The 18237-nt window shown below is 39.1% G+C and overlaps 2 protein-coding genes across 2 annotated transcripts; one reads left to right on the plus strand and one right to left on the minus strand.

Moving 5' to 3' along the window:
• Window positions 1-1085: 1085 nt before the first annotated feature.
• LOC144660647 (low molecular weight phosphotyrosine protein phosphatase-like) lies at window positions 1086-1851 on the minus strand. Its single transcript, XM_078521328.1, has one exon. The coding sequence runs from the start codon at window positions 1849-1851 to the stop codon at window positions 1372-1374; it is 480 nt and encodes a 159-aa protein (XP_078377454.1). The 3' UTR covers window positions 1086-1371.
• LOC144660587 (histone acetyltransferase KAT2A-like) lies at window positions 1852-17450 on the plus strand. The gene is made up of 18 exons (XM_078521242.1): window positions 1852-2160; window positions 3890-4252; window positions 5046-5227; window positions 6133-6324; window positions 7350-7508; window positions 8657-8730; window positions 8977-9051; window positions 9498-9571; window positions 10169-10380; window positions 11098-11224; window positions 12178-12288; window positions 12702-12782; window positions 13221-13283; window positions 13386-13500; window positions 14043-14076; window positions 15566-15632; window positions 15960-16044; window positions 16931-17450. Exons 1-18 carry the CDS (start codon window positions 1951-1953, stop codon window positions 17116-17118), a joined length of 2412 nt encoding a protein of 803 aa, XP_078377368.1. The 5' UTR covers window positions 1852-1950; the 3' UTR covers window positions 17119-17450.
• The last annotated feature ends 787 nt before the right edge of the window (window positions 17451-18237 follow it).

Genomic DNA, 18237 nt, shown 5'->3' on the forward strand with positions numbered 1-18237 from the left:
CGGGAGGGAGGGGGGGGGGGTCGTTTCATTAATGCTGCATCGCCTCTGTTTTATTTACGCAAAAAAGCTAGAGAATCGGCGAGCGAAACGGGCGTGAGCATGAAGCGCGGGGGAGGGGGGAGGGCTTGAGCACCTCCCATTTTGCCTGGCGTCCAGTCCTCTTGCCAGTCTTACCCAGTGCTCTAATATATATACAAGGGGCTGTGAACAGTCTACTTTTCGGGCGGAGTCTTCCCGTACAAATCGTAATTATAAGGGGTACCCCCATGCCTTCATATGACCTGCCTCCTTCCAGTTGGGATTTGTAAGAAGTTTCTCCTTATTTACAATGATCGGTAATGATGATGATGATGATGAAAATGATGATGGTCGTGGTGATGATGATGATGGTGATGAGCTCCTGAGCTCTTCCGTGTCACGTGGGTAAATAAATTACATTTACATTTTTTTACAATTACATTTACATTTTTTATGATGATGTTGATGATGATGATGAAAATGATAATGATGATGATGATGATGAAAATGATAATGATGATGATGGTGGTGCTGATGATGATGAAGATGACGACGACGACACGATGATGATGTTGATGCACTCTAGAGGTGGTTGTGTCCCAGGGGGGGTACTCCGGCTTGTAAATGACGAGGATGATCGAATGGAGGCAAAACTCAGGACCCAAAAATTCTTTAAGTCTTCCGACATTACCCAAAAAAATCCCTGAACCAAAAATAACCTCCAAAAAATCCCTTGTCAAATATTACCCCTAAATTGCCAGGAGGTGCAATAACATAACACAAAGAACGCTTGTTTTGTTAATTCATCATACCATAAGTACGCCAAGGCCACGCCAGGGCACTTTAGTTCGTTTATAATACCCAAAATCATCCACTATCTAAATCAAGATACCCAAAAACATACTTGCCAAATTTTCCAACCCAAAAAAATCCCGCAATCGAAAATTTCAAACCCAAAAAAATCCTTTGATCATCCCCGTCATTAACAAGCCGGAGTACCCCCCCCCCCGGGGGGGGGGCTGTGTTCTTGTTCATTCTAGAATAAAGCCAACTAAATGCAATGATCCTTTTGTGGTAGCCGTGTTTATTATTTAGCTTCGTACACATGACAACCAATATTCATGCAATCAACATCAGTCCTAGAGGTCTTATGTATCCCATGGCACGATGAGAACAGATGAATATCACTGTCCGCATTACACTTGTAATGAAAATGCTACAATTTTTACTACATGCTACATTTTATCCTATTCATTTCGATTTCACTTGAAAGGTATTCGTTTATATCTCAATTCATTTGAACAGTTTTCAATAAATTTCAATTCATCAATCATTAAAAAATTTTCAAGTCCACTAATTTGACTGTCTTAGAAACTCCTCGCAACATCTATAAATATGATCGAACATGTGCTCAAAATCGGAAATGTCTCCGTAATAAGGATCGTGTATGATTTTCTTTCCCTTCGGATCGTATGTTCCAAACAGCTTCACTTTGGCTCGGGCGCTTCCATCAGCTGGCTTGAAGAACTCATTCAGATCTGCCACATTGCTATCATCAAAAGCCATTATGACATCGAAATTATGAAAATCATCCTTGCGTACTTGCCGAGCTCTGTGAGGATTTGAAATTCCGTGATCTCGCAATACTTCTAATCCCCGACTGTCTGATCGATTTCCTTCGTGTAGATCAAGTATTCCAGCGCTATCGATTTCCCATTCATTTCTATCTTCTCGCTTCTGTACAAGGTGTCGAAGGATTGCTTCTGCGGATGGCGATCGACAAATGTTTCCAAGACAGACGAACAGGATTTTTCGACACTTCGACTCCGCCATCTTCTATTAAAGTAGCTACATCATTTATGCGTAACAGGGTGTAACTTCAGATAAAAACCGCTGGCTGTTATGGAAAATGAAATCAAATGAAAATCCAAGATGGCGGGGCAATCTGTCTCGGGGTTCAATGACTTATCTTCATCAACAAACGGTTCAGATACCACGAAACGACCTGGAACGCCGCAAATAACACCATCAGAGCTAAGCCGTCCCGCCAACTTACAAAGAATTGCGCAAAGAAAAGCTCAAATCAAGACTTATCCGATAAGAAAAAAGCTGGAAAAGTTGGGTGTTTATTCCTCGTGTAAGGCAAGTATGAAACAGAAAAGTAATTTGAATGAGTATAGTTACTTGATTGCATGTTTTATAAACGTTTCAGTTCCTGATTTTTCCCTTTAATTGTAATTGTTTTGATCTGCTGCTTAACACATTGATGTACGTGATGTTTGTGTTACCACAGGCGGCCCAAGCGCACTATGTGAATTATTCATAAAGTGCGAACGTGACCCTTACCTTCGAGCGGTGTTGTGTTACAAAGATGCGATTTATAAGGGTTTGTATGGGAACTCAACGATTTTGTTTCAAAAGGAATAATATGTAATGTTCTGCTCATAAAATCGCCTAACCTTATTGCCTTGTTGTATTCTTTGTTGTTCGCCCGCTTCTCAGGCCATTTTGAAGCGTTTTCGGTGAGTTAGCGCTGGCTGGTGGTGTTCCACTATAAACGAAGTGAAGGCTGGAGACCTCTGAGCAAACCCTCGCCACGCGAAAGCTAATAAATTCTAAACAAGTCAACGCAAAATCCCCGAATTGCCACCATTTAGACCGCAGGTTAATGTTCTAACCGTGCGATTCGCGATAGCTTCCAAATTGCCTTGCACGGGCTCTCGAAGAGCTCCATTTTGCATCGATTCTGCCCATCTTCACTTTGCCATTCTCCGAAATCCGAACGGCTGCACTACGAAATTAGAACACTAAAGCTTAGCAACCGCGTCATAGCGACAAAATGACATTCACCCGACGGGAGGGTCGCTACTTTTGCCCGCTCGCAAAATGACACCGTCGGGGGAGCCGGGGCGTGCGGTTTGAAAACCTGTGCTTTCCCGCTTGTTTGGGCTCTTTTTGTACTCCAAGGCAAAAGATATGTGAAAAATATGACCCTTTTAATTTAATTTCTTATGCACTCTTATTAAATGTTCATAATATGATTTATAATTGATATACCGGTAATTTATGTCAATAATATAATTTAAGCTTATATCAAGACAGTTTTATTTTTTTTTATTTTTCATCGTCTCTTTTCATAATCAGAATCTGAATTAAAATTAGGGAAACAAAATTCAAACTGGTTTGAAAAATTTTAAACCATGAAAGGTTGAATTTAAACAACATACAGTCTGTAAGGGGTCATGATTGGTATGGTAAAATTTTGCAGTGCTTGCAAAATTGGGCTTCTGCTCGGAATGCTTGCAAAATTTTAGACTTGGGTGCTTGGTTGCTCGAGGTCGCATATTTTGACGAGTGTTCGCATGCTCGGTTTTTAGTGGAGGTAGCTTTTTGAAAGTGCTCCTTGCTCGCAAGGCTAACTTTTGTCAATGCTGGTGCTCGAAAAGAAAAACGCTCTGCTCGCATGCTCGCAAATGCTCGCAAAGACCATTCAATACCCCCAGCATATACATATCTTATTATTTTTTTAGTTTTTGTAATATCACTGTTTATTTTTACAACTCTTGCAGTATTTTGACGAGCCGGTAGGGCGAGTCAGAATACAGACCATAAATGACAAGTTAAAAAGTTAAAATGTTCAGTGATACTTCAAACTATAAGGTTTAATATGTGATTTATAATTCAATGTTTTTCTTTTCCAAAATGCTCACGTGGTCCAAAGGAATAAGGGGACTGATTAAAATCTGCCACATCGGTTTTGCGGAGCACATGTTCATGAGTTTTGTACTGATGTTGGGCATTATTTGAACACCACTAAGCAGATTGAGTTGGATAATAAATTAGATGTAATTAAATATCTTATTGGTTTCAGGCTGAAGAATCTTGTAAATGTAATGGATGGAAAAATCCTAATCCTCCTCCAACACCGAGCAGGGTAGACCTTTCTCAACCCCTTGCTAACCTAACAGACCCTTGCCGTAGCTGTGGCCACACCCTTGGGGCCCATATCTCACATTTACACGACATTCCAGAGGATGAACTCAATCGACTTTTGTGTATGGTTATTGACGTTGAGAACTTGTTTATGTGTGTGCATAAAGAAGAAGATGCTGATACCAAACAAGTGTACTTCTATTTGTTTAAACTTTTGAGAAAAGGAATTTTACAGATGTCAAATGTGACAGTGGAAGGGCCTCTTGGTACCCCTCCATTTGAGAAACCAAGCATTGGAAAGGTAATTATTTTCAAATTGTTGCAAATAAAATTATGGGGAAAGCTATGTTGTCACCAATGTTCTTTGATTTAATAGTATATGGAGCAGCCGGGGGTGGGAGCATTTGGGTGCACACTCCTGTTGTGTGGGGCATCTCATTTCAATGGCTTTGGCATATTTCTTTTGAAACAAACAACTAAAATGTTTGTGTTCTTGTAATTTTGTTTTTTGTTTCTTAGTTTTTAATCCTATAAATTTCTTAAAATTGCAAAATATGTGTTGTGGTTTAATTTTATCCCTGGTTTAATTTTTTTTTATTTTCTATTGTCTCATATTCATTATCATAATCTGAAACAAAGGGAAATAAAAATCAAACTGGTTTGAAAATTTTTTAACCAAATATAAAATTAAACCACAACATATGCATTGTAACAGTGATGTTGGTTACATGTACATATACATTGTAAGTACAGTGAAAATCTGTGTATCGTAATGTTGGTACGTTTCTTCCTTATATTTGGAAGGATTGTGTACTGTACATGTTGCAGCTCTCGTAAACTTGTTATTTTACTGGTCCTCTTTGCTAAATTGTTTTTGTGGCAAGGAGCATTGTTATTGTTGTTTGTTCTATTGTTCTCTCCAAGGGTATAACATAGCAAGCCATTCATGTAAGATCCTGTGAGAGCTGCTATCCGATCCAACAATTGAGCTTAAACTCGTATTGACAAATGTGCACTGGTTTAAAAATAAGGCCATGAAGTTGCAATTTAGTAACAAAGTTTCTTTTTGTCTCCTTTTATCTTGAAATCTTCAGGCTGTCCTTAACTTTGTCCTTTATAAATTTGGGCACCTTCCACAAAGAGAATGGCAGATAATGCATGACTTGGCCAAGATGTTTCTACATTGTTTGAATCACTGGAAGTTGGAGACACCAACTGTGAAGAAACAGCATTCACAGGGTGAAGACCTTGCGGCATACAAGGTCAACTACACAAGGTGAGTTCAAGGTGCACATAACAAGTCTGTTCTAATTGGGGACACTGTAGATGAACAAAAAAAGCTTGTAAACATGTTCATTAAAGAAAAAATATAGTAAATTACGGTATTTTTTATTTAGTTCACACTGATCATATAGAAAGTGGACTTTCATCAGAATCCCAAGTGGTGGAGAGGCTGACTAGCTGGCCATTTCAAAACTATTACCAGGTGAGTCATCAAGCTCGGGGCTTCATGTATCTCATGTGAACAAAATTCAGTTAAGTTAGTGGAAGGATAAGCAGATTTGAATCTAGGACCCTCCAGTTTGTAGTCTAGCACCCAAACTGTCTGGGCCATATAGCACCCACAAAAATTATCCAGTTTTTTTTCTATGTACTGTTTTGGAGGTAGCACTGTATTCAGACCTCCATTGGTTCAGTTACAATAATTGTGATTGATCTACTTACAATCATAAATGTAAGCACAGGGGACTCATAAATGTGCTCAATAAACCGGTCACTATCATCATCATCATCGTCGTCATCATCGTCATGTTGGCTTGTTGTAGGCACCATCTGTTTGCACAGTTATCGATGGGTGCTGTGGCAGTCTACAAACTGAAGTGAGGTGTTATTATATATTCTCCCCAAAATTATTCAGTGGCAAATCTAGGGGAGGGCCCCTCCCCCCGACTATTTTTAGAACAAATAGAGGCCTGAAGGGCTGAGAAAACTTTTTTGAGAGCAGCCCCCCCTATTCTAGGACTGAATGATCGGCCCCCCTCGAAGATCTGGATCTGCCACTGTTATTTATGCATAAATTAAAGAAATAATACAGAGGCTGAGAGACCAATGCTCAAGAAACTTACATTTACATGTACCAGTAGAATTCATCCAAATGTACGCTATTCACTGTTTCTGCAGGTGGTTATGTTACTGTCAAGTGCCAGTATTCTGTGACAGTTTACAGAAGTATGATCCCACTGCTGTATTTGGAAGGGCACTTTTAAGATCAGTATTCTCTGTGATGAGAAGACAACTCTTGGAGAAGTTTAGAGCAGAGAAAGACAAAATGCCGCCAGATAAGAGGACCATTGTTTTGACACACTTTCCAAGGTTGGTGGAGCACTAAGTCTTATTTAGAGTGAAACCTTTACCTCCTGTTGGGATTATTTAATACTAATAATTTGAAAGATAACCTGAACAATAACTTAGAGCGCCACGGACGGAAGGCAGGGGACCCGCAGAGACCAGAACGTTGTCCACGCTCATGTTACATTCATATTTTCTTATACTTAGTCTAATAATAATATATTATATTATATCTTATTTGAAAATGAATCAAAGTGTTAAAGGCCGAAAGGGGAATTACAGGCCAGCATTTAGTTTTAATAAAAAACATTTTTAAAACACCCAGACCTCCTTTAACTACGGTATTTTGGTGCCAAGATTGCTATTGCACTTGTGAAAAAAAATCATTAGTCAGAAAAAATAAACTGTTAGCTGGGCCAGATTGGGGGAAGACGAGAAAATCATGGAAAGAAAAAGGTGTGGTCGCAGTGTTCCAGTCAAGAGAGGGACAGGTCAATAACCTGAAAGGGAAGCCAGACCCAATGGTTCAACAGATTACTTCTAATGGTTTGGTAAGAGCAGTGGGGGCTTGACCTGTTATTTTTGACACCTTGCTAAAATACTAATCTGGAACTGTCACTATTCTGTAAGGCTGTTAGCTAGGGTTTGGTTTTAAGAGCCCCAACATAATGAATGCCTAAATTAAAGTCCCTTGTATAATGATCAATAATCTTCAGGCTAGTCCAAGTTTCATCACACAACTGAAGCTGAATGCATTGAAATAGATCAACATAACATTGAGTAGTTATTACAAGGTCGAAGGATTATATTGGTTGTTTTCCAAAAATGTTATTTTTTACATGAAATGTGGAGGTTTGTTGTACATGTATATACCATAGACGAAATACCGTTCCAAACACATTTTCCGGGTCCCATGCGATTTTGTTATGTTGGGGTGTCACTTCTCTATGTTCAACTTTTGTAGTCTAAATAAAGCTTAAGCAAGGCTTTATTTTGGGTTTTTGAAGTGACAATGTTTATGTTTACACACAGTCTTTGCATTGTTTCAGATTTCTCTCCATGCTTGAGGAAGAGGTTTATGGTGATAATTCTCCTGTCTGGGATGATGATTTCACTGTTCCTCAGTCACTATCACTGGGTTCTTCAAGACTCACTTCTCCTTTGACACCATTGACAGACAGAGGGGATTCCCTTGTAGCTACTGCCAGGTACGAAAGACTGTGGCCATCTGTTCTGATGTAAACTGTAAAATGTACAGCCAAAGCACCTTATATAACAGGGTTGTAGCTAAGATTTGAAACTGGCAGAATTGAGAAATCACTTTGCTATAGGCAGGTTCTAGTCAAGGAAAGACCTTAAAAACCTACTCAAATTCCTCCATTTCCCAGCTTTCATAGTGGGTAAAATTCATGTAACAATTGGGTTTTTTTCCCGGCTCCGGTCTTTAATCTACATCCCTGTAACTACTCATTCATTAGATACTTTATAAAATGCTGAAGTAGTCAGGTTTAGTAGCTCTCTCTGCCCAGGCCACATTTGTTCAAAGGGTGAATGATGCTATCCACCTGACCAAATAAATCACTAATCCAACAAATACTGCTTGGGTGGCAGTTTGTTTTGTCAACACCTATCCACTAGATAGTGATTTATCCGGTGAATGGCACTACATCCACCCTTTGATCAACCAGGCCCTGACGTATGGTGAATGGATAATGGTGAATCCTTGGACATCTCTGGCACCTTCATACGTTCGCGACCTCCTTACTCCTTACACTCCACCTCGTCAGCTACGCTCATCTTCAAAAGACCTTCTTTCTATTCCGCATTTCAATTTGAAAACATATGGCGCAAGATCTTTCTCCCTGGCAGCTCCTACACTCTGGAATACTCTACCTTCTGACATTAAGAACAGCTCCTCAGTGTCCCTTTTTAAACATAAACTTAAAACTTTCCTTTTTAAAAAAGCATTTTTATAACTTTTTAGCAACATTTTTTATTAGTCTACGATTTTAAGCATTCTTTGTAACCTTTTAACTGTTTTTATATTTATTTATTTTTTAATAGTGTTTTAAATATTTTTAACGTTACTTCTGTAAAGCGCTTTTGAACTTTAAGGATATTGGCGCTATAATTATAAATATTTTATTATTATTATTATTAACCTGGTCGTTGCTAACAGCATGAACTTAAGCTCCAGGGCTTTAACACCTTGTAGTAAAGTGTAAAATAATTAAGGAGAAGGAAAAAATGAATATTCTGTCTGTTGTGTGTTATGTTGGTCACATCATTTAAATTGTATTCAAAGATTGCTCCCAACAGCTCTAAAAATTTTACGAACTTTTTTCTTTCCTTGAAGCTCTGCAGTTGGATCCAGTCTGTCCTCAGTATCCTCCATGCTTCAACTATCAAATTCATCCTCACCTACTGAAGGTACATAAAAACAATAACAAACAACTGTCCCATGACAGTAGTGTGCTCATGTGTAATTGATTTCTTTTGACTTCTCACTTTTTGACTAAAAAGGCTGCTTCAGTTTGGTTTACAGCCCTCTTGTTATTTTAAGGCAGCCTAAGCATTTAGAATGGATATAATTATTAAATCACATTTTATTTATTACGATAAATTTAAAAAAATGCCAAGCCAGTACTAATTAGTTGTTGTCGGTGTTTGTGACAGAACTGTCTGGTGAGAAAAGAAGCCCTGATGACGATGGAAATGCAGGCAACAGTGCAAAAAGACAGAAACTGGCAGGTACTGAAGGAGACAAATTAATGCTCAAAAAAGTACAAGTACTTGAAGAATTTCTCATCCTTTTATCCACCCTGTAAAAACAGCTGTGCGAACAATTGCTAGAAAAAAAATATGGCATTGACATGCTTACGAATACTAGAGATTAGTCTACTCTTGTAGCCTCCGGCGCAGATCTCCTATGCAGACCTTTAGATCGGAGTACAAGTACGAGATTGAGGATGAGTATTACGTTTAAATTTGAATCCAGTTACAGTCCCAGGAGACAATCAGTACAAGGTTGATGTGAAATGTGATAATCGAAAGCATTAAGTATTACTCCTATTCATGCATTGATCAGTCTCATACTCGATCATACTCCAATTTCAGTAAAGTCTTTCCTTCCCTCCCGCTGTCTTGGGATTTTATTTAAAAATAATTGTATTGTTGTTGTTGTTGTTTTTTTGTAGGAGAGGTACCACTGGAAGTCTTGACTCAGATAGTAGCAAAAATATCAGATCCATCAGCTATGTTGGGTCCAGAGGTAACTTGTGTATTGACATCTATCTTCTATGTTGTCTTATCCTGTGTATAAGTCGACACCCTATTTTTGAGGCCAGAAACTCAGTTTTTTTTTTCATAATTTTCTGGATAAGAATTTTCTTAGAAAACTAATCTTGTATTTGTACACTCGAGCAATTCACTGCCTATATTCTTACCCCACCAAATGTGACCCTGTGAACTGATGACGCTATATTTTGTAACTTTTCTTCTGTTCTGTGTGATGAACTCTCCAAAGCTATAGCCATATTTCAAAATATTCAGTCAAGCCATAATTCTGCGAATAAACCTTGCAGTTATAGTTTAGTTCCAAAGGCTCTTTGGTGGACTTATTTCAGTCAGGGTAAGGTAGATGATTCCTGGAAGGAATTTTAAAATTCACAAAGATTTATTTTTGTTAATACAACTTTTTTTTTAAAATACAACTTAACGATATGCTGACATTGTAAACTGTGACGGAACTCTGCAATAAGCAGCATACAATCAGTAGAGGTTACGTCGTTAATGACCCCCTATCCTCCAAGCCCGTCCCTGAACCTAAATCTACTAGCTCTTAAGTAAAATTGCTTCTATTGTTCAGGGGGGCCTGTACCCTGGAACCCACAGTGCAAGAGATGAGGCGGCACGCTGTGAAGAAAGAAGAGGTGTGATTGAATTTCATGTTGTTGGCAACTCATTTAATAGACAGCCTTCACGGCAAACACTTCTTTGGCTTGTTGGACTACAAAACGTGTTCTCTTATCAACTACCAAGAATGCCAAAAGAGTACATCTCCAGACTGGTGTTTGACCCGTAAGTATGGATCAAAATTCTCGGATTTTGCTTTTCAATAAGTTTCTGAGCCAAGCGACCCGAGTGGTCAGTGCTAACTACGGGCTTCGTAGCAGTTTCCTTAGCAGGAAACGACTTCGAGTATTGCTACCTAGCCCCCTATCCCCACCCCCACCCCACGATTGGATGCTAGTCCATCACAGGCCATCCCCTCCCCACTCCCCTAGTATTTTGTGAGGTTATGTAACAATTCGCCAGTACCCATTTATACTCCTGGGCTGAAAGAGGTACTGTAAGACTTAAGGACACGATACAAAGACTCTAATAAGGTTTGAACCCACTCCACAACTCAAGAACTGGTGTACAGTGCACTGCTTTTGAGAAAAAAACAAAATGCGTGTAAGATACAGTGTAGGTTGAACCCAGACAAAGACTAGTGATAGCACAGTAAGGAAAGTTCTTTCATCTTTGGACATTCTCCTTTAATCAGATTGACACAAAGACGAGCTATAGATTTTAGTCTAACTACAGATTGGTACAAAGTGAACATTGATTTATTAAAGGATGAGGAGGAATAAGATGGGAGTACCATGGGCAAAAAGTGTGACGGGAAGGAAAAACGGTCCTGTGTTACTTGCGTCCAATCTCTTCTCAAAAGTAACAGCTGAGTTCGTTTAAAAAGTATGTTAAAGGTTTTAACTTCAGTAATGAATTATTTGTAAATTGTTATATTTTCAGGAAACACAAGACTCTAGCGCTGGTCAAGGACAACAAACCGATCGGTGGAATTTGTTTTCGCATGTTTCCCACACAGAATTTCACAGAAATCGTGTTCTGTGCTGTGACCTCCAATGAGCAAGTTAAGGTATTTCCTATAGAACGCGTTTGTTTCTCTTTGCAAATCTTGTTCAATACACTTTTGCAGAGCTCGAGACTAATGGTAGGCAACTAGCCATAGGCTGGTAGAAATGCAGTTTTGGCTTGTAGATTTTGGGCTTTGTCTAGCGCTAGCCAAAATGACTAGTGGGAATTTTAGGCAGTTCTGAGAAAAGAAACAAGAAAATTGAATTCGACTCTGAGAGAGCTGAGCTGACAGGTACACTATTGACGTTTATCATAGAATATAGACAGGATTAATTTACCGAAAAGCGAACATCAGCTTTTGTTTTGGGTGACTTGATAAAAAAAATTGAAAATGAAAACCATGCTTGAAAGTTCTGGCCGTAGAAAATTAGTTTTGGCTAGTGAAATCAAAGGTGTCACTAGCTACAACTGGCGCCCGTTTTATGAGGTCCAAATAGGCGTAGAAATTTCTGTAGAGCTGTACGTTTCTACACATTCCATGATTCCTAATCCATAAGTGGGTATCTCTGGAAATTATGCCACTTTAAAATAAGAGTTTAAAAGCATTCTAGAGTTTAGAATGAAAATGTAGATCCGTAGAAGCGTAGAGTAAAGTACATAGCGTAGGGTACACTTCGACAAGCCTACTTCAGTGTTCATTCTAAACTCTACGCTTCTACGACACTTGAAAGCGTAGAGCTGTAGAAGCGTAGAGTATAAAGTACACAGCGTAGACACTTCTACGAGCCTGTGTGTTCATTTTAAATTATAAGCTTATACGGTTCTTCGTTTTCATTCTAAACGGTACGCTTATACAACGTTATGCAGCTCTACATCCTCATTCTAAACTGTACGCTTCTATACGGTCCTACGTTTTAATTTTTAACTGACGCTTCTAAGGCTAGTTAGCAAAAAAGTTAGTCTCCAGCCCTAATCTTACCTTGATTTTTGTCTGTCTTTGGCTTGCATCTTCAGGGTTATGGCACGCATCTTATGAACCATCTCAAGGACTATCACGTCAAACATTCTGTCCTGAATTTTCTTACTTACGCCGACGAGTATGCAATCGGATACTTCAAAAAACAGGTAATTTATCTTAAAAAGTTGCTACATATAAACTTTTTAATGAAGCGGGAGCGTGGTATTTGGAAAGGGGACGTAATTTATTTTCCGTTACTCAGTATAATCTTTGAATGAGCGTTTGAACTCGAGCTATTTTTGTCTCAGCAACTACTAACAGCGCGTGGTCAAACGAGCGAGGGGCGGGGAGAGAGAGACCCTGGGAACGAAGTTGACGAGCTGACCGTTAACTTGTGAGCAGGTTTAAAAGCGAGAGTTTTCATTCTCATCAACTTTTTTCGACTCGCGTTACGACATAATTCACAATCGATAACAGGACAGGCGCATTAAAAACTGACGTCAGTATGTTAAACTTTGTTTGGCAGGGTGAATAAGAAATTAAGATTTTTGTTTTCTCAACTATTTCTTCAATTTTCAAGGGTTTCAGTAAGGACATCAGAATGCAGAAGTCGTCCTACATCGGTTACATCAAGGATTACGAGGGTGCCACGTTGATGCATGTAAGTATCTGATCCACATCCCACTAAACATATTATATAAACATTTCTGATCAACTTTACAGCCTTTTAAATACTTTGATTACAACTGAGTTTATGTAATATATTAAACACAAGAGACAATGTTTCATCAGGATATCCAAACACCGAGAAGAGATTTGAAAATACGACGCGCAGCGGAGTATTTTTGACGAAATTCGAGTTGTTTGGATAGCCGATAAAACACTGTCTTGAGTGCTTGATATATCTTATAAAATCGAGACAAAAACTACGGAGTAAACGGAGAAATAAAATCGTAAAAGTCCATGGTAATTAAGACCGGGTATCCAAACCTCCTTCACGGTTATGATTTTCAGGACTAAATCTTGGTGACAGTGCCCCGTTAAGTATTGCCCATGTAATGCCATATGTACAGTATAGTGAACTATCTTTTTTTAACAGTGCGCGATCAATTCAAGAATCCAATACACAGAGTTTTCCACCATTATAAGGAAACAGAAGGAGGTGGGTAGCTTTATTTCTTTTAATAGCATTCTGCTTCTGTAGTTTTACCATTCTGCGCAATCTGTTACTGGCTGAAAATCAGACCTTGCCTCTCTGTTACAGATCGTGAAGAAACTAATGGAAAGAAAGCAGACGGAAATTCGTAAAGTTTACCCCGGGCTGAAGTGTTTCCAGGAAGGAGTGAGACAAATACCAGTTGAGAGTATTCCAGGAATCCGTGAGTATAATACAACCTCAATATAACGAACATCCATAGCTAGGATCCAACGACATCCCAAATGCAGTATTGCATTGCGCATCCCTACTGCGAAATATTTCAGGCGTGATAAGTACGCGCGCATTAAAATATGGCGGCTTTTCTTTACGGCTGGACCTCGCCAGAGAGGTAAATCTACATTTTCTCGAAACGAATGCGGTGACCTATCATTTTTTCCGTTGTTTTGAATTAAGTAGTAACTTTCTTTCTGTAAAATAAATATGGACCAATTCTCAGCGTAGAATAAGAAACAATCGTCGGAAACGTGAATTTAGCGAGCATTCATGACTATAATCATGGTGATATTATAAGGATTTATTGGGTATAAACAAGGTGCTGTTGCTCCTAAACGAGCATGGGCACCCCCCATTTTTATTTCAAAATTTGAGTTCTTATAACATAAACAATCAATAGGCAAACTTTCACTAGCAACGCAAGCGCAAGCGCAAACACAAGCCTAAACTTTTGGTTTAGTCAGCTGACATTTTTTTTTACCAAAACAGGTGAAACAGGATGGAAACCCTCACTGACTAAAAGGTAAGATTATTGTTAAAACGTCCGGGCTCCCGTTGTCTGGGGAAACCAAAGATCTTCAGTAGAGTTGAAAAGATCCTGACATAATATTTTATCACCTTAAGAGCGTTGTCACAATTATTTTACAGCATCAGTTTATTGTTAACCAAACAAGGGAAAAGAATAGAGAAAAATCCTCAGCTAGGGAAATATTGAAACAGGGCTGCCACAGGTCAGGGAAAAGTTAAATTCTTCAAGGTCAGGAAAAGTCAGGGAATTTTATTTTGAGTCAAGGAAAATTGAGATTTTGAAGGAAAGCCAGGTAAACTTGGAATATAACCTAGCTTTTTGTTTTGATGCGGCTGGAAGAAACATTTCAGGTCAATGTGATTTTATTTTTATTTATTTTTTTGAAGCGGAGGCTGTAGGCTGCTACCATATTTGACATTTTGTATTTATTTGGTCAGGGAAATATTATTTTTAGCAGGGAAGAGTCAGGGAATAGTCAGGGAATTTTGAAAACCACTGATGCCTGTGGCAATCATGTGAGATATTGACTTTGCATGAGGCAAGCCCCTAAGTCTTGGTCAATCCAAAAATATATATATATATATATGTGTGAACCTAAAAAAATACAGATACATGACTTAACATCCTATTTAAGTCGGCACCATGTTGAAATGATTCAAGCAAGAATTAAGCAAAGAAAATCCATTAGTTGTATTGTTGTAACTTTTTCCACGCTGTGTAAAGTAGAGATAATTACTGAACATTTAATGTGGTATGTGCTGTGCTGTGTACAGGCTGAACAAAAAGCATTTAAATTTTGAATTTGCATGTCTTTTATAGATCACTTGAACTTCTGTATTTACTTGAATTTTGTAGCAACCCTATTCACTCACCCATTGACAAACAATTTTTCGTTTTACTGTTTTTTGTTCGAAAAACTAAGTAAATAAGCTAGTATTTATTTTAGAGAATTTTCTTGATCAACAAAAATCTCGATAATTTCATCATGAATAGTGTAGCGCTTGCATTAACGATTTTGTGTGAAAGAAAAAACCCTTGTTATTGATGGCACTTGACAATTTTCATGGTTTGTTTATGTTGGCTTTCACGTTGCTTTGCCAAAATGGAAACCCGAATTTGTCAGCAAGGCGGAGAATTGAATGCAGCCACATGTCAGTAAATTGAACGTGCGGTGGCTGAATCTCTGATTGGCTAAGAAGCTTGTGAACCCAACAAAAAGCTGTCACAATGCTGTCAAAACGTTTTCCCACATCTATCCAAAACATTAGTAAAATCGTAAGAGATATTTCTTTGTAAATGTCCATTCGAAAAGTCCTTTAAATTCAATCTGGGACAGCTGTACGAACAATAATTGATACAGACGTATTATTGTAAACCCTACCGAAACAAAAAGAGTGAATAATTTATTTCAAGATTATTTCAAGATGGATATTGCACAGCTTAATAAATGAACGAAGTTGTCTTTTGAAATTGTTTGTTTCAGTGAGGATGCCACGAGTGACGCTGACCAATTGCAGACTCAGTTGAAAAACATTTTGACACAAGTCAAGGTCGGTGAAGGCTTCGTTTACCTGAGAAAGCAGCTTGGAGATGCCCTTTAAATTCCCCCACTCCCACCTAATATTCTTAACCGTCTTTTTTGTTCGTTTTCGGTTAATTACTGCCGCTTTGGCGATTTTCTACCTCAACGATCTATTTTTTTTTTTTAGGGATTATGTACATGGTAACAAAACGAACTCAACCATTTTTCCTCTCCTGTTCACTTCATTTTATTCCCTAGTTTCCTCTTCAATCGCTCTTTGTCCAAAGTTGGTCATTTTCGGATAAATCAGCTTACTCAAGTGGAATTTCGTTTTTTTTTTTTTTTTTTTTTTCAGAATCATGCTAGTTCCTGGCCTTTCCAGCGACCCGTGGAAATCTCCGAGGCGCCTGATTACTATGATCACATCAAGTACCCGATGGGTAAGTTCACAAAAACTGCAGCTGAAATTTTCTTTGTCAGATGACCTTTAAAACCACGTGTTTCCAATAAATACCGAACCACTCACAGTTCACTCGCCTTTCGTGCAAGCGAATCCTCCTTTTTTTCTCAATTAGGGTCATCATGATGTACTTAAGTTTTTGTGTCCAGTTTTTAGACTCTAAACCAACAATATTCCGCGAATAACTTTTATATATCGTGGGCTGTTTGCTATAATGAGGGCTTTACAGGGTATCTCTTAATTGAAGTTCTTTTATTTGTCAAAATGCACTTTATGATGTTAAATATTCATGAGGAAAAAACGTTTTCTTCCTTTATTTTTTCTACATCTGTCTATTTCGAAAAAAGAATCCAAACTGAGAACTAGAGTCGACTACAGTTCACTCTTGGTCTTTGTACCTTTCGCTTGAAACTTGTGCACTTTCGGAGACTCTCGTGCGCTCACAGCGACTCTCGTTCGCACTCAGCCTCTCTTGTGCGCACTCGGCGACTGTCGTGCACTCTCGGTGACTGTCGTGCAGTCTCGGCGTCTCTTGTTCGCTTTCGGTGACTCTCGTGCGCACTCGGAAACTCTCGTGCGCTTTCGGCGACTCTCATGCGCACTCAGCCACTCTCGTGCACTCTCGGCGACACTTGTGCGCACTCGGCGACTCTCGTGCGCATTCGTCGACACTCGTGCGCTCTCGTCGACTCTCGTGCGCTCTCGGCGACTCTCGTGCGCTCTCGCTTCGAAATTGAGCATACTCACATTTTCTGGAGGGTCGTTGAGATATTTCTTTTGTTAACCCCGAGCTTAATGTTCATGTTAAGAAATTATACGTTTTCCCCTTTCTTATTCCAAAGTCTCTGCCTTTTGTCTCTCTTTAGATCTTCGCACCATGACTGAGAGGTTAAAAAGCGGGTATTTCAGTTCCAGGAAGTTGTTTATCGCCGATATGATGAGAATTTTCACAAACTGTCGAACGTACAATGCACCAGAGACCGAGTACTACAAGTGCGCAAACACTGTGGAGAGATTTTTCCTCAGCAAGATCAAAGAACTCAGAAAAACATAAGTTTTACTGTTGTTTTTACAGGAAAAACTCCTCAGCCAGAAATAGATTCTCTCTTACGAGATCAAAGTAGTGTAAAAGACCTCGGTCCGAAATATTTGGATACATACACATTATCACAGATTTATCATTCGAAAATATTTATTATATGGAAAATACACTGTAAACAAGAGAATATCTGTGTCGTCCACTCCCATTTCACAACATTCATGGATGTACCTCGTATATACTATATATTATGCTGCAAATTCCGCCTGCCGAACAATTTGTACATAAACCTTAAAAGTGTATCTATAAAAGCGATAATAAAGATATCTAGAATTGCTTTTTTCTGATTGTGCTGTGTTGCAGTTTGCAAGTTGACCATAGATTTACTGGCTACAGAATAACAGGCTTCTTATGGCCTTTCCAAACGGAGACGCAAGTAGACGCAAGTTTGGCCAGGACTTCCGTACACTTGCGTTGACTTGCGATGCATGACTTGCGTTCACTTTGGTCGGGATCAAATTTGCACGCAAGTTAAGGCCTGGCCAACGGAAACGCAAGTAGACGCAAGTTTAGCCAGGACTTGCGTGCACTTGCGTTGACTTACGACGACCCGTTAACTTTGGTGGGAATCAAATTTGCGCGCAAGTCGGCGCAAGTTTTTCACCGTTTGGCCACCCAACGCAAGTCAACGCAAGTTTTAGAGCAGTTTTCAATATTGAGTGTCGTAAAACCAAAACCAAAGTAATTACTCTGGCCAATCACAAAGGACACTGACAATCCAGTGAACCAATCAAAACTCGAAGCAAATACATGTAGCTGGCACGAAGCGCGAGAAAACGTGCGCGAGCGAGTCACGATTGGTTTTGGTTTTAGTTCTGATTGGCCGAGAAAGTGGCGCGAGATTTTTAAGCCAATCACTAAGCGTAGTAATGCAAAACCACTCAAGTGGAAACCGCTCTAACTGTTTACTTCAAGTGCTGAATTGCAGCGCGCGCAGTAGCGTTGAATGGCATTGTGACAGCTTGCGTGCACCTGTGAGTAAACTTGTGATTCTGTTTGGCCAGCCAACGCAAGTTCAACTTGCAACTACTTGCGTTGCCGTTTGGGCAGCGCTTTAGATTTTAACATTTCTTA

Source organism: Oculina patagonica, chromosome 7 (genome assembly GCF_052425735.1).
Source record: "Oculina patagonica isolate OP01 chromosome 7, crgOcupat, whole genome shotgun sequence".
Classification (NCBI taxonomy): Eukaryota; Metazoa; Cnidaria; class Anthozoa; order Scleractinia; family Oculinidae; genus Oculina; species Oculina patagonica.